The sequence below is a fragment of the Rhinoraja longicauda genome, chromosome 36, assembly GCF_053455715.1.
Source record: "Rhinoraja longicauda isolate Sanriku21f chromosome 36, sRhiLon1.1, whole genome shotgun sequence".
NCBI classification, from domain to species: Eukaryota; Metazoa; Chordata; class Chondrichthyes; order Rajiformes; family Arhynchobatidae; genus Rhinoraja; species Rhinoraja longicauda.
The window spans coordinates 13,684,648-13,701,288 of record NC_135988.1 but is presented as its reverse complement, the minus strand read 5'-3'; the positions used below and the strand labels follow the sequence as shown (position 1 = coordinate 13,701,288).

Below are 16,641 nucleotides of genomic sequence, written 5' to 3'. Positions count from 1 at the left end.
CAATAAAAGATACTGCCTCTTTAAATTACTGTAAAATGTCTTATACCTTTAACTTCTAAGTTTACCACTCACAACAAGCAATCTATTGACACTTTATTCAGCTGCATTTTTAAAAAATCTGTTTTACTTCAATATCTAGTTTATAAGCCAGCTCTCATATCCAAAGGGTTACTTCTGTTAAACTGATAAGAATTGCCACATTAAACCATTATACAAAATAGAAAATTGCATTTTTTTTTTAAGGTTACTCCCCCCACCCCCACCGATTGACCTTGTCCGCCCCTCCCACCACCACCTTTGGCCCTCGCTTCCACGGGTCTGAGGTTCCTTAAGTACGGATGAAGCCGAGATCGCCACATCGCTGCAGGGAATGCCTTCGGTCCAGGCTGCAAAGAAAGTCAGCTTTGTTCCCCGCTTCCATAGGAGGGCTGCTAATATTTTTGACAGCTGCTGGTTCTGGTGATGATGTTTTTGTAGCGGGTGAACTTTGCTCCTTGGAATGCGATATGGTGACAGGAGAGAATAGCCTCACATCGGAGGGACTACCAGTCCGGTCATGGCTAGAAAGACAAGAGGGGGACAACATAAACAGGCGTGCACATATCGCGATTCATCCACTCTACGTACGGTAGATGCCAAACCTTGGAGACTGAGTTTAGTTCGTTGTCAAGTGTACCGAGGTACGGCGAAAAGTTTGTTGTTGCGTGCTATCCGGTCAGTGAAAAGACTATACATGATAACAATCAAGTGTCTGAAGAAGGGTCCCGACCCGAAACGTTACCTATTCCTCTTCTCCAGAGATGCTGTCCGACCCGCTGAGTTACTCCAGCCTTTTGTGTCTATCCAGGTTGCACAGATACAGGATAAAGTCCAGTACAGTCCGGTTAAAGATAGTCCAAGGGTCCCCAATGTGGTAGATGGGAGGTCAGGACTGCTCTCTAGTTGGTGATAGGATGGTTCAGTTGCCTGATAACAGCTGGGAAGAGACTGTATAAGAAAATAACTGCAGATGCTGGTACAAATCGATTTATTCACAAAATGCTGGAGTAACTCAGCAGGTCAGGCAGCATCTCGGGAGAGAAGGAATGGGTGACGTTTCGGGTCGAGACCCTTCTTCAGACTGAGGCTGTCTGAGACTGTCCCTGATTCTGGTGGTACGCTTTGAGGCACACTTCTGTACCTCTTGCCTGATGAGGAAGGGGAGAAGAGGACGTGACCGGGATGAGACTGGTCCTTGATTATGCTGGTGGTCTTGCCGTGGCAGTGTGGAGTGTCGATGGAGTCAATGGAAGGGATTTTTAGATTTAGATTTAGATTTAGAGATATAGCGCGAAAACAGGCCCTTCGGCCCACCGAGTCCGCGCCGCCCAGCGATCCCCGCACATTAACACTATCCTACACACACTAGGGACAATTTTTTACATTTTACCCAGTCAATTAACCTACATACCTGTACGTCTTTGGAGTGTGGGAGGAAACCGAAGATCTCGGAGAAAACCCACACAGGTCACGGGGAGAACGTACAAACTCCGTACAGACGGCGCCCGTCGTCAGGATCGAACCTGAGTCTCCGGCGCTGCATTCGCTGTAAGGCAGCAACTCTACCGCTGCGCCACCGTGTCGCCCAGGGTGACAAGTTTTACCCAGGGAGGCTGGTTTGTGTGATGGTCTGGGCTGCATCTACAATGCAGTTCTTCGTTTCCACAACTCACTGCCAGATCAGAGCTCGACAATTTTGATACATATTGATATATGACTAAAATAAGCTAGTCGGGTGGTTTGAGATGTTTCATATTCTCCAGGTCTGTCCTTCTTTATCCTCACTCTCCTTTGTTTGCACAGACTCCAGGTGGAGTTGGATTTCGCAGCCACCAGTACATTTGAAAATTCAACAATGAAGGTCTCCAGAAAGCAAGAGTTGGCAGGAAATGTCTCAGGACTGAGTGTAACATTTACGAGGATGTTGCCAAGACTCGAGGGCCTAAGCTGTAGGGGGTGGTTAGGGCAGGCGAGGACTTTATTTCTTGTAACGCAGGAGGATGAGGGATGATCTTATAAAAGTGTAGGAAAAACTTTTTCAGTCAGAGAGTTGTGAATCTGTGGAATTCTCTGCCTCAGAAGGCAGTGGAGGCCAATTCTGAATGCATTCAAGAGAGATCTGGATAGAGCTCTTAAGGATAGCGGAGTCACGGGGTATGGGGAGAAGGCAGGAACAGGGTACTGATTGAGAATGATCAGCCATGATCACATTGAATGGCGGTGCTTGCTCGAAGGGCCGAATGGCCTCCGCCTGCACCTATCGTCTATTGTCTATTGTCTATAATGGGAATAGGTAGGGTGAATGCACACAGACTTTTACCCGGAGTAGGAGAATCAATAACCAGAGGAGAGGTTTGAGGTGAGAGAGGAACGACTTTAAAGGAACCCGAGGGGCAACATTTTTGCACGTGTTGCAATAGAACCTGGTTCAACTACCTTCTCCAGCTGCTAGTCCCATACACCCACCACCATTTGTGTAAAAAAGTTACCCTTCAGGTTCCTATTAAATCTCCCCCCCCCCCTCACCTTAAACCTATGTCCTCTGGTCATCAATACCCCTATTCTGGGCAAGAGACTCTGAGCGTTTACCTGATCTATTCCTCTCATGATTTTGTGCACTTTAAATAAGATCACCCCTTGTCAGATTTTATCCGTAATCCCAGGACTTGAGTACAAGTCCAGCAGTGGAGCTGGAAGTTGGAAGCATCTTCCACTGACCTCCAGCATTTGAAAGCTGCCACAAAACTTCCATTAAAAGGGTGAGTGAATGTAAGTCTTCATATTCCAACTTTATTTTAATTAAATGTAACATAAAGGAAGTGCAGATGCCAAACAGAGACTCAAAAATGCTGGAGTAACTCAGCGGGTCGGGCAGCATCTCTGGAGAAAATGGGTTGGTGACGTTTCAGGTTGGGACCCTTCTTCAGACTCAAATTTTTTATTTATTTTAATTAATATTGATTTTAATTAAGTTATGCCAATTAATTTTGCTTTCACGTGAATCTGTTTTTTTTTTTTACAAAGCTATTTTTCTGACTGTTTCGAAAGGGGCCTGTTGGTCAGAGGGGGCTTGGAAATGGTGATAAGATCTTTAATAGCAGGATGGCCGTAAGGCAGCTCAATGCCACTGAGCGAGTTGTCGTAGTGATCCGAGTTCAATCCTGACCCATGGTGCTGTTTGTGTGAAGCGTAGGGCTGTACAGTAGCGCAGGGGTAGAGTTGGTGCCTTGCAACGCGAGGGACCCAGGTTCGATCCCGACTACGGGTGCTGTCTGTACAGAGTTTGTACATTCTCCCCATAACCGCGTGGATGCTACGGTTTCCTCCCACACTCCAAAGACGTACAGGTTTGTAGGTTAATTGGCTTCAGTAAGTTATAAAATTGTCCCTAGTGTGTAGGATAGTGTCAGTGGACAGCAATCATCCCTCTAGTGTGAAGGCTTAGTGCAGGGGGTGTTTGCTGGTCACCACGGACCAAGTAGGCCGAAGGTCTTGTTTCCGTGCTGTATCTCTAAAGTCTAAAGTCTTGCATGACCTCTCTGTAACCGCATGGACTTCCCCTGGGTTGTCTGGTTTACTCCCACATCCCAAAGATCATAGAAATCAATAGAGAAAATAGGTGCAGGAGGAGGCCGTTTGGCCCTTCGAGCCAGCACCGCCATTCAATATGATCATGGCTGATCATCCAAAATCAGTCCCCCAATCAGGGGGTGCAGTACTGCCGGAGCTCACCGGAGCGCCGCTCCGACACCTCTGTGAAAAAAAACCCAAATAAACAGCGGGGAATTTAACTAGTGGGGAATTTAGCAACGGACGCTCTGTCCGTTGTGACAGCTCTGGTACCGAAATAATTAACACTGTGACCCTGACCCCAATCCTGATTTTCCCCCCATATCCCTTGATTCTTTTAGCCCCAAGAGCTAAAACTAACTCTCTCTTGAAAACGAGAAAAGGATCTCAGGGTTGGTAGGTTAATTGGCCACTGTAAATTGCCCCTTGTGTCATTGCTCATAGAATTGATGGGTACACAGGGAGAATAGGCTGCACGTAACACTTAGTTGGTGAGGGGAATGGTATTGGTCTTGACACAATGGGCCTAATGGTCAGGGCATGCAATGGGCAGGGCCTTACAATGTGTGCCCAAAGATAGGTCATCATGTTGGTGAGGTCACACCATCTTCGGATACTTGCCGCTCTGAGGAACAGACTATGTCCATTGTGATCATGTTCTGGTATAGACAATAGACAATAGGCAATAGGTGCAGGAGGAGGCCATTCGGCCCTTCGAGCCAGCACCGCCATTCAATGTGATCATGGCTGATCATTCTCAATCAGTACCCCATTCCTGCCTTCTCCCCATACACCCTGACTCCGCTATCCTTAAGAGCTCTATCTAGCTCTCTCTTGAATGCATTCAGAGAATTGGCCTCCACTGCCTTCTGAGGCAGAGAATTCCACAGATTCACAACTCTCTGACTGAAAAAGTTTTTCCTCATCTCAGTTCTAAATGGCCTACCCCTTATTCTTAAACTGTGGCCCCTTGTTCTGGACTCCCCCAACATTGGGAACATGTTTCCTGCCTCTAACGTGTCCAACCCCTTAATAATCTTGTACGTTTCGATAAGATCTCCTCTCATCCTTCTAAATTCCAGTGTATACAAGCCTAGTCGCTCCAGTCTTTCAGCATATGACAGTCCCAGTTTTGGTAGTGCCAGTTTTAGACTTTAGAGACACAGCCTGGAAACAGACCTTTTGGCTCACCGAGACCACACCGACCAGCGATCACCCCGTACGCTAACACTATCCTACACACATGAGGCTTCTAGAATAGGTTGTACATTGGGCTAAAAGGATATTCCTGTTTGTCAATGATTACTGAAAAAAATAAATCTAAATGTAGGTTCTCAAAAAGCTTAGAGTGAAGTGTAAAAAATATTGCTAAATGTGCCTGATTTAATGAAGCATTCGGCAAAGATTGACCACAGACCAGGTGCCCAGGGGAACTGTCTCTGTTGAAAGCAGAGTCAGGGCAGGTAATATGATCGCAGTCTGCCTGTCTCGCTCGTACAGCTCAAGGTCCCCACTTACCACCGTACTCTGGGAGAACCTCAAAGGACCTCAGCTCTCCCTGTCTCCTGCTGTAGTTTAGTTTAGTTTGGAGATACAGCGTGGAAACAGGCCCCTCGGCCCACCGAGTCTGCACTGACTAGCGACCCCTGCACATTAACACTATCCTACACCCACTAGGGACAATTTACCATTTACACCAAGCCCATTAACCTAAGAACATGTACGTCTTTGGGGTGTGGGAGGAAACCAAAGATCTCGGAGAAACCCACGCAGGTCATGGAGAGAAGGTACAAACGCCGCACAGACAAGCACCCATAGCTAGTATCGAACATGGGTCTCTGTCGCTGTAAGGCAGCATCTCAACCCGCTGCCCCGGTACTTTCAACCAAACTTTCATTTCCTAAATAAAACACCCCTTTTGTCATTTCTATCTTTGGAGATCAGTTGAGGTTTGACACAAAGTTTTAGTAGCACAAATGTTAGCAGCCACTGCAGGTTTATTAAGGATTTTCCTGGCAATGAATAATCAAGATGTGAGCCGGTGGCTAATTTTCCTTTTACCCACTCATGGGATTGAGGCAAACTGCACTCCTCCGCACAGCCTCGGCACAGCTGGTTCTGCACAGTATCAGAACTGAGACATGGAGTCATAGAGCAACACAGCACTGGAAAACAGGCCCTTCGGCCCATCTTGTCCATGCCAACCAAGTTGTCATACTGGGCTTGTCCCAATCGCCTGGCCCATATCGCTATAAACATTCCTTTTACATAAAGATAGGCACAAAGTGCTAGAGTAACACAACGGGTCAGGTAGGGTCTCTGGGGAGAAAGGATAGATGATGTTTCCGATTGAGGCCTTCTTCAGACTGAAGACATCTGACCCGAAACGCCACTTCTCTAATTTTCTCCAGAGTTGCTGCCTGTTTTGGTGTCATGAGAGGAATAGATCGGGTAGATGCACAGAGTCTCTTGCCCAGAGTAGGTGAATCGAGGACCAGTGGACATCAGTTCAAGGTGAAGGGGAAAAGATTTAACAGGAATCTGAGGGGTAGCTTTTTCCACACATAGGGTGGTGGGTGTATGGAACGAGCTGCCAGAGGAGGTAGTTGAGGCTGGGACTATCTCAACGTTTAAGAAGCAGTTAGACAGGTACATGGATGGGACAGGTTTGGAGGGATATGGACCAAATGCGGGCAGGTGGGACTAGTGTAGCTGGGACATGTTGGTCGGTGTGGGCAAGTTGGGCCGAAGGGCCTGTTTCCACACAGCATCACTCTGTGACTCAATGACCCGCTGAGTTACTCCAGCACTTTGTGGCCACCTTTAGTTTAAACCAGCATCTGCAGTTCTTTGATCCTACATTCTTTCTTGTACATACATCTGTCGAAAATTCCTCTTCGAAGTCAGAATTGTTACTATTTCCACAGCTTCCTCTGGCAGAAAATTCCAAATACAGAATTCCCTCTTAGAGCAAATGTTGCTCTTGAGATCCTTCTTAAATTCCTCTCCTCTCACCGTACGTCTACGCTCTCTAGTCTTATAATCCTCTCTCTAAAGACGGTAAGCACTCACTTTATTCATGTCCTCCACGATCTTGTACATTTCAATAAAGTCATCCCTTCGCCTCCTGCACTCCAAAGAATAAAGTCCCAGCCTATCCAACCTCTACCTATAATTCAAGCCTGGTCGTCAGGACCAGGGAAGGATTTGAAAGAATTTCAAATTGCATGAGAGAAGTTGCTGAAGAAGGAAGGGTCTCGATCCAAAACGTCACCCATTCCTTTTCTCCAGAGATGCTGCCTGCCCCGCTGAGTTACTCCAGAATTTTGTGTTTATCTTCGGTGTAAACCAGCATCTGCAGTTCCTTCCTACACATTTCGTCTGCTCCACTGTGAAATCTCCTCAAGGTATACCTATTTTGAAGAAGTTTTCCTCCTCTCTCCCTGAAGAAGGGTCTCAACCCGAAACGTCACACATTCCTTCTATCCAGAGATGTTGTCCAACCTGCTGAGTTACTCCAGCATTTTGTGTCTATCTTTGGTGTGAACCAGCATGTGCAGTTCATTCCTACACACCCTACAAGCCTATTTGAGCAATATATCAATATGTACCAAAGTTGTCTAGCTCAGATCGGGCAGGGAGTTTAGTTTAGTCCGCACCGACCAGCGATCCCCGCACACTTACACTATCCTGCACACACTGGGGACAATTTACAATTATACCAAGCCAATTAGCTTACAAACCTGTACGTCTTTGGAGTGTGGGAGGAAACGGGAGAACCCGGAGAAAACCCACGCAGGTCGCGGTAGGAAGGTACAAACTCCGTACAGACGGCACCCGTAGTCAGGATGGAACCCGGGTCTCTGGCGCTGTGAGGCAGCGACTCTCTACAGCTGCGCCACCGAGCCGGCCACTGACGTAGACGCAGAGAATTACGGACACAGCCCAGACCATCACACGAACCAACGCCGTGTAACCCAGCATCTGCAGTTCCTTCCTACAGAAGTGTTGCAAGGTCTTTTTGGGGAGAGTCGGGGGAGTTTTACTCGAGGACTATTCTCACAGATGATGGTGAAGCCAACTTTCCTGACCCTCTGCTCCCCGAGCCCAGTTCCTGCCTCGGTGCAGAGAGGCTCAAGGCTGTAAATCGGGTCCCAGGGACACGTAAAAGTGCAGGTCTACTGGCGAGGGGGAAAGCAGACTGCTGGGGTTCCCTGGGGTGGGTGTCTGGAGAAACTCACTGCCATCCACAACTCATTCCACTGTTGCTCTTTTGCAACCTTTCGCAGTCCTAGTCAAAACATCTTACAGAAGTGTGTAAAACCATGGGGAGGAATGGATAAGGCGAAAACACAGAGTCTTTTACCCTGGTTGTGGGAATGCAAAACAAAAGGACATAGGTTTAGTGAGAGGGGCAAGATTGAATAGGAACCTCAGAGGCAGCAATTTCAGCTGGGAGGCAGCTTTTTCAGCTAGGACCGTTCTTCGGACGACCCAACACATTACCCTCCCGTCTTCTCCACAGGTGCTGCCCGGCCCGTTGAGTTACTCCAGCACTCTGCGTCTATCTTTGGTGTAAACCAGCATCTGCAGTTTTCTTTATTTTTATTTTTACAAGGAACTGCAGATGTCAGTTTACAAAACAAAAAGGACACAAAGTGCTGGAGTAACTCAGAGTGTCAGGCAGCATCTCTGGAGAACATGGACAGGTGATGTTTCGGGTCAGGGTGAAGGATCAGAAAGGTCACCCATCCATGTTCTCCGGAGATGCTGCCTGACCCGCTGAGTTACTCCAGCACTTTGTGTCAGTTACCCTGGGCCCCCTGGTTTATGCACAGAACTGTTTCTGCCTACAACTGGTTAGTCCAGTCTGAGCCTACTGGTTCCTGTAGCTTTTGTGCGATGTCATCCACATGAAGTTCATCTAATCAGCCATGATCACATTGAATGGCGGTGCTGGCTTGAAGGGCCGAATGGCCTGCTCCTGCACCTATTGTCTACTGTCTAATCTCTCTCAGTCTCAGTCTGACTGACTCTCTGGCTGTCTGACTCTCAGTCTGAAGAAAGCTTTCGACCAGAAACGTAACCTATTCCTTCTCTCCAGAGATGCTGCCTGTCCCGCTGAGTTACTCCAGCATTTTGTGCCCATCGTTGCTTTAAACCAGCATCTGCAGTTCGTTGTTTTTACAAGGAACTGCAGATGTCGGTTTACCAACAAACAAAAAAAGACACAAAGTACTGGAGTAACTCAGCATGTCAGGCAGCATCTCTGGAGAACATGGACAGGTGATGTTTCGGGTCAGGGTGAAGGATCCGAAACGTCGACTATCCACGTTCGCCTGACCCGCTGAGTTACTCCAGCACTTTGTGTCTATAATCTCTCTCTCATATTCATTCAGCAAGTCTTGCCTTGTCACCTCTCCATGCTGTACGTTATTTTAATACTAACTTTATTGGAGGACCGTGGATCCAAATGCCACCCCAGGGCAATGGCACATAATCCACAAGAGGGCAGCACAGTGGAGCAGCTGGTAGAGCTGCTGCCTCACGGTCGGTTCGATCCCGACCACGGGCGCTGTTGCTGTGCAGTTTGCACCTTCCTGCTGTGACCACGTGGGTTTCCACCAGGTGCTCTGGTTCCCTCCCATATCCAAAGAAAAGTGCGAATTGGTAGGTTAATCGGTGCAAATTGCCTCTGATTTGGGCAATTGGTAGAATCAGAAGTGAGTTGTTGAGAAAGTGGAGACAATTTTTAAAAAGGGGAATAATGTAGAATTAGTGTAAATGGATGGTGGGTGGTCGGTATGCTGAAGGGCCTAACCTTTTAAGAAACATTTAGACAGGTACGCGGATAGGATAGGGGTCAAAGGCGGCAGGTGGGACTTGTGTTTAGTTTAGTTTAGTTTAGAGATATAGCATGGAAACAGGCCATTCGGCCCACCAGGTCCGCACCGACCAGCGTTCCCCGCACACTAACACTATCCTACACGCACTAGGAACAATTTACAATGATACCAAGCCCAATTAACCTGCAAACCTGTACGTCTTTGGTGTGTGGGAGGAAACCGGAGATCCCGGAGTAAACCCACGCAGGTCACGGGAACAACGTACAAACTCCGTACAGACAAGTCCAGATCGAACCCGGGTCTCTGGCGCTGATAAGGCAGCAACATTACCGCTGCACCACCGTGCCACCCTCGTGTAGATGGGGCATGTTGGTCACAGTGGGCAAGCTGGGCCGAAGGGCCTGTTTCCACACTGTATGACTCAAAGACTCTAACCGAGTTCCCACATGGAAGAAGAAACCAGCAGCAGTCACCAAATCCATCCTAAATGCTTGTCTGCATGTAAGGGCTATACATAAGTCGGCAGAGTGGCGCAGCGGTAGAGCTAATCCCTTACAGCGCCAGCCTAGTCTGGGCTCAATCCAGACCAAGAGTGCTTGTCTGTAGGGAGTTTGTACGTTCTCCCTGTAACCTGCGTGGGTTTTCTCCGGCATCTCCGGTTTCCTCCCACACTCCAAAGGCATGCAGGTTTGTAGGCTAATTGGCTTGGTAGAAATGTAAAGATTGTCCCTAGCGTGTGTAGGGTGGTGTTAATGTGCGAGGATCCCTGGTCGGTGCAGACTCGGTGGGCCAAAGTGCCTATATCCGCACTGTATCTCTAAACCAAACTAAACTCGTTAATTCTGATCCAGGGAGTACCTGTACATCAACTTCAAATTCATAATTTGTCAGCTGAAAAAAACATCTTGCAATATCAAAGTCCTGACAGGCCATAATTACTTTATTATTTGGCTCTTGTTATTTCATCTGGACCCTAGCTAATGATTTGTACAACATTAGCTCTTTGCTTTAATGTCTTTTATGAGGTTTTGGGTAGACCAACACAAAGCTTATGAGCCTTAGGGTAATGCGCAGCGAAACCAAGCCGCTTAATTACTACTGAGAATAGCTAACGAAGATGATGAATTGAAGAGAATAAATTAAAATCACAATGAGCAAATATTTCTTTTTTTTAAAAACCCAGATGCCCCTAAACTACTCCCCCCCCCCCCCATTTCCTCCCCCCCCCCCCCCACCCCCAAAGTCAGATTACAAATATCCACTTTTTGGTGACACGCCATCTATTAAAATATACAATAAGAATATATTTTTTAACAGTTGCCTGTATGGAGTCACTAGAAATCGTGCTGACGTACAGCCCAGATATACTGTTGTGGGAAATCCCCACTGGAATCGATTGGATGAATCAAAGAAATGAGGAACTCACCTGAGAAATTAGAAATAATTCACTCTGAAACCCTTTTCTTCCTCTAAAAATAGGAACCAAACAGAACGTTCGAAGTTGTGGAGAAAATGCAGCCATCGCAACCCCCTCTACTTTAGTATCAACGTACACAAAACTCTCACCCTCCCCTTCTCCCCCCCCCCCCCCCCGACAAGCCGAGACAATGTTAGGATGCAAAAAGGAGGAAAAGGAGGTGATTTTTTCACCTGCTCGCTGCATAAAGATGTGTAACAGGGCAGTTGATGGGTTACAGTTGATGTGTGTCCGTCCATACTAACTCCGAGTATTATCTAATGGAGCTCGCAGTGGCCTGATATTTGAACGACCTTCACTGAAACTACCTCAGTGCCACCAATTCCCCAGAAACTTGTGGGAGCTTGATGTTAAGATTTAAGTCGAATCACAATCCCGGCTTCAGTTTGGCAAAATGATTTTAAAGATATGGTATTTAGACTCTAGACTTTAGAGATACAGCGTGGAAACAGGCCCTTCGACCCACCGAGTGTATGGGGATGGCTGGCACCGACCAGCAATCCGCACACACTAACACGATCCTACACACGAGGGATCATTTACGATTTTACCGAAGCCAATTAACCTACAAACATGTACGTCTTTGGAGTGTGGGAGGAAACCAGAGCACCCGGAGAAAACCCACGCGGTTACAGGGGGAAGGTACAAACTCCGCATAGACAGCAGCCGTGGTCAGGATCGAACTGGCGCTGTGAGGCGGCAACTCGACCGGGATGCCATAGTGCTGTGTTTCTAAGTGGGATGTCGGTATATAGAAGAAATCATTCTCCTAAACTGCTCCTTTTGCCCTTTTTCGTAATGAAATTAGTACTGGATCAATGTGATGGGCCAAATGGAGTCATTAATACGTTCAGTCACAATCTATAAGTGCCGCTAGCAAGGCCAGCATTTAATGCCTGTCCCTTGTTGTTTCTATAGAAGGCAAGGGTGAGCTAGCTGCCTTTTAAAAATTACTGCAGTCCATGTGGTGAAGTTCTCTGGACATTGCGAACTAAAATGATGGATTGAAGGGAATAAATTAAAATCACAATGGGAGAATATTCCCTTTTTTAAAACTTTCAGAGCCTTGCATGTATGTCCCAGATGCATGCCATGAGCAGCGCCCTCTGTAATCTCCTCAAAGTCAAGCTACTGTATGTCTAGTCTTTGGTGACACAACACTCATAAAAAAAGAGATAAAGAAATAATTTCATTTCAGCGTAGGCAGTTCCAGGATTTACAGGAAGAAATGGTGATATATTTCTGAGTTAGGACTGTGCAACTTGGAGGGGATTCACAAGGAGTGACGTGCCATTTTCCGTAATCTATCGCAAATGATGTAAACTCATTTATTTAACACTCGAATATCCCTATTTAAAACCGGCAACCAATTGACAAATAAGGGGCTTTCTGTATGAAGCATTGCATTGTGTCTCACTAAAACACCTCACCTGCATGGGTACTGAATATTTGTTAAAAAATACATTAACATTTTTTGTTTAAATATATTTTTTAATGTATTTTTAAATCAATACATGTTATTTTTAAAATTAAAATTAAATTTTTATTAAAAAAATAACATGTATTGATTTAAAAATACATTAAAAAATATATTTAAACAATTTTTTTTAATGTATTTTTTAACAAATATTCAGTACCCATGCAGGTGAGGTGCTTTAGTGAGACACAATGCAATATTAAAAATACATTAAAATATATATTTAAACAAAAATGTTTAATGTATTTTTTAACAAATATTTGGTACCCATTTAATTTTAAATTTAATTTAAATTTTATATTATTATATTTATAATAATATTTATATAATTAAATAGCATAATAGCATTTGTATTATTTACTAATATTAGTGCCAAATAATAACAGGCACTAACATTTGATAGTACGTTTGCGATCGAACTTAGCAATGATTTGTTACTAAGGTAAATGCATAATTTCTACGCAGCAAGACCCCACAAACAGCAAGAAGATAATTGTCCAGATAATCTTTTTGAATGGTTGAGGGTTAACCAGTCACAGGATATTATGGAAACAATTTTGCTCTTCTTTCAATGGTTTAGAGTTTTATAGAACAATAAACCACTGAAGGCCTTTGTGTGTGTGTGTGTATACGTGTGTGAGTGGGTGTGTATGTATTTGTGTGTGTGAGTGTGTGTGTGTGTATGTGTATGCATGTGTGAGTGTGTGTGTTTGTGTGAGTGTGTAAGTGTGTGTGTGTATGTGTGTGTGGGTATGTATGTATTTGTGTGTGTGACTTTGTGTGTTTGTGTGAGTGTGTGTTTGTGTGTATGTGTGTGAGTGTGTATGTTTGTGTGAGTGTGTGTGTGTATGTGTGTGAATGTGTGTGTTTGTGTGTGAATGTGTGTGTTTGTGTGTGAATGTGTGTGTATGTGTGTGAATGTGTGTGTTTGTGTGTGAATGTGTGTGTTTGTGTGTATGTGTGTGTGGGTGTGTATGAATGTGTGTGTGTGCATGTGTATGTCGTATGTGTGTGAGTGTGTATGTTTGTGTGAGTGTGTGTGTGTATGTGTGTGAATGTGTGTGTTTGTGTGTATGTGTGTGAGTGTGTGTGTGTGCATGTGTGTGTATGTGTGTGTGTGTGTGTGGGTGTGTATGTATTTGTGTGTGTGGGTGTGTATGTCGTGTGTTTGTGAGCATGTGTGTTTGTGTGAGTGTGTGAGTGTGTGTGTGTGTGTACGTGTGCATGCGTATGTGTGCGTGAGTGTGTGTGTGTGTGTGTGTGTGTGTGTGTGTGTATGTGCACGTGTGTGCATGTGTGTGTGTGTGTGTGTGGGAATGATTAACAGGGTTCGGTGATCTAAGTCACAATAAACCCTCCAGAATTCAGTGACTGCTAAAAGGCAGTGTCTCGGGGAGAGAGTGGTGAACATTCCTTGCTTTGTTCCCCTGACAGTCCAAATACTGGAAAAAATTCAGAAACATCCAGAGACCCGGGTTCGATTCCGACCACGGGTGCTGTCTGTACGGAGTTTGTACGTTCTCCCCGTGACCTGGATGGCTGCATGGGATTTCTCTGAGAGCTTCGGTTTCCTCCCACACTCCAAAGACATACAGGTATGTAGATTAATTGGCTTGGTATAAATGTACATTGTCCATGGTGTGTGTAGGATAGTGTTAGTGTGTGAAGATCGCTGGTCGGTGCGGACTCGGTGGGCCGAAGGGCCTGTTTCCGCGCTGTGTCTCTAAGCTAAACTAAACTTAACCCATTCTCTGTACAGCATCGAAGTGCTCAATGTCCCAAACTGGCCAGATGACCTGGTGTGGTTGAGATACTCTGAATCGCCCTTGGACCAGATGCGGTTTGACTTCCACCCACTGCATTACTGGACATTTAGTTTCAGTGATTCCTTGAAAGGCTAATCGTTGTCCATTCACACTCTGAATATGCATTCTTTGTTTCACATCTCATTTTGCCTTTCCATGTAACATTGGAATTCAACATGAATGGAAGGAGTATGAATAGCTCTGGAAAAGGAGCAGGTATAGGCCCTTCATCCCCACTACCCCTTCTAGCCTTTCTAGCCCCTCCAGCCTGACGAACAGTCCTGTGCTCCATCTACCTTGCCTTCATAGGTTCATAAGAGTAGGAGCAGAATTAGGCAATTCTGCCCATTTCCCCCCTTCAATCATGGCTGATCTATATTTTGCTCTCAACCCCATTCCCCTGCCTTCTCCCCATAACCCCTGACACCCATACTAATCAAGAACCCTTTCTGCTTTCCTCTGATTCCTTTTACCATTCCATTGATCTAAGCCTCGAATGCACCCAATGCTCGGGCATTCACAGGGAGTTGCAACAAAGTTTGAGGCAAAAGGAACTGGCACAGTGGCCAGCTGCCAGGAGCAAGGTTGGCATCACACAGCTCATGAAATCCTGGGCCGATCCTTTCTCCTGGATGTTCGGGTGGGTTAATTACCCCTTTGTGTAGAAGGATAGGAGCAGATTTGGAGAGGGGGAACAGGAGGATTGGTGGTTATGGGGACATAAGTGGGGAATGGGACTGCAGGAGAGCCGGCATCAATTTGATGGGCTGAATGTCCTCCTTCAATGTCATGTGGGTGCCTTGAACACATTGTCAGGGGTGGAGGTGGAGGCAGATATAATAGTGGTGTTTAAGAGGCTTTTAGATCGGCACATGAATATGCAGGGAGGGTTTGGAAGGATATTTGGTTTAGTTTAGTTTAGTTTAGTTTAGAGATACAACGTGAAAACAGGCCCTTCGGCCCTCTGAGTCCGCACCGACCAGCGATCCCCACACACTAACATACCCTAAACCTAGGGATGATTTACAATTACACCAAGCCAATTAACCTACAAACCTGTACATCAGGATCGAACCCAGGTATCTTGCACTGTAACTCTACCACTGCGCCACCGTGCCGCAATATAGATCACATGCAGGCGGGTAAGATTGGATTATCTCAACATCATATTCAGCATTGACATTGTGAGCCAAAGGGTCTGTTTCTGTGCTGTAATTTTCTTTGATCTAGAGGACATAAATTGCTAGGGTAACTCATAGGGTCAGGCAGCATCTTTGGAGAACATGGAGAGTTGAAGTTTTGGGTTGGGACCCTGGGAGAAAGCTCCCATCATTCTCCCCCTCCCCCCCCCCCCCCCCCTATAACGAGTCTGAAGAAGGGTCCAGAGCCAAAACCTACCCATGTTCTCCAGAGATGCTGCCTGACCCGCTGAGTTAGTTCAGATTAGTTTAGTTTATTGTCATGTCTACCGAAGTGCAGTGAAAGGCTTTTGTTGCGAGCTATCCAGTCAACTCCGGCACTTTGTGTCCTTTGGCGTAAACCAGCTTCTGTAGTTCCTTGTTTCTACAAATTTCTATGCTCCGTGTTGTGTGTGAGATATGTTTTCATGAAGACCCATATAGTTTAGAGAGACAGCGTGGAAACAGGCCCTTCGGCCCACCGGGTCTGTGCCGACCAGCGATCCCCGCTCATTAACACCATCCCACACCCACTAGGGACAATTTTTACATTTACCAAGCCAATTAACCTACAAACCTGTACGTCTTTGGAGTGTGAGAGGAAACCGAAGATCTCGGAGAAAACCCACGCAGGGCATGGGGAGAACGTACAAACTCCGTACAGACGGCGCCCGTGGTCGGGATTGTACCCGGGTCTCCGGCGCTGCATTCGCTGTAAGGCACCAACTCTGCCGCTGTGCCACCGTGACTGCCCTAGTTAGCCCTAGTTAGCCCTAGTGTGCAGGTGAGTGGTAGGAGTGGAGGGGTGGAGTTTAGGGGAATGTGGGGAGAGTAGATTGCAGCTGACGCACAATGGGTACTTGATGGTGGCATCACTTCCCCGTGCCCCCCTCTCTAACCCTCCCCCCCCCCCCCGTCTCCACCGCCCTCCCCCCCCCCACCCCCCATCCGCTCCCTCCTAACACGGCCACTTCTCAACCTGGCCCACGCGCCTCTCAGTTCAATTCAGCCAAAAACGCCGTCTCACCTCGGAATCCACCTCCGTTGCCACTGGTGCAGGCTGGGGAAGGGGAGTCTTGGGGCCGGATCACCGGTGCAAATGCGCTCTTTTGTTTCACTGCGGGGAAGACAGAAGATGAGAAGGGAAGTATGGCAGAGGTGCTGCAGGACAGAGGGACAGCAGAGGCCACGGTCGGGCTGGGAGGCATAACTGCAAGAAAATAAAACAAAAAGGAGAAAGAATAGAACA

At 46.5% G+C, this 16,641-nt stretch overlaps 1 protein-coding gene across 1 annotated transcript in view; it reads right to left on the bottom strand.

Moving 5' to 3' along the window:
- Positions 1-308: 308 nt before the first annotated feature.
- Positions 309-16,641, bottom strand: part of LOC144610286 (transcription factor COE2-like) — a 249,166-nt gene continuing 232,833 nt past the window's right edge. Inside the window, exons 17-19 of the mRNA XM_078428875.1 lie at positions 16,420-16,602; positions 10,882-10,924; positions 309-560 (exon numbers count right to left, since the gene is read on the bottom strand). Of these exons, the coding sequence (XP_078285001.1) occupies positions 10,890-10,924; positions 16,420-16,602 (218 nt within the window). The 3' untranslated portion in view covers positions 309-560; positions 10,882-10,889. The remainder of the gene's footprint in view (positions 561-10,881; positions 10,925-16,419; positions 16,603-16,641) is intronic.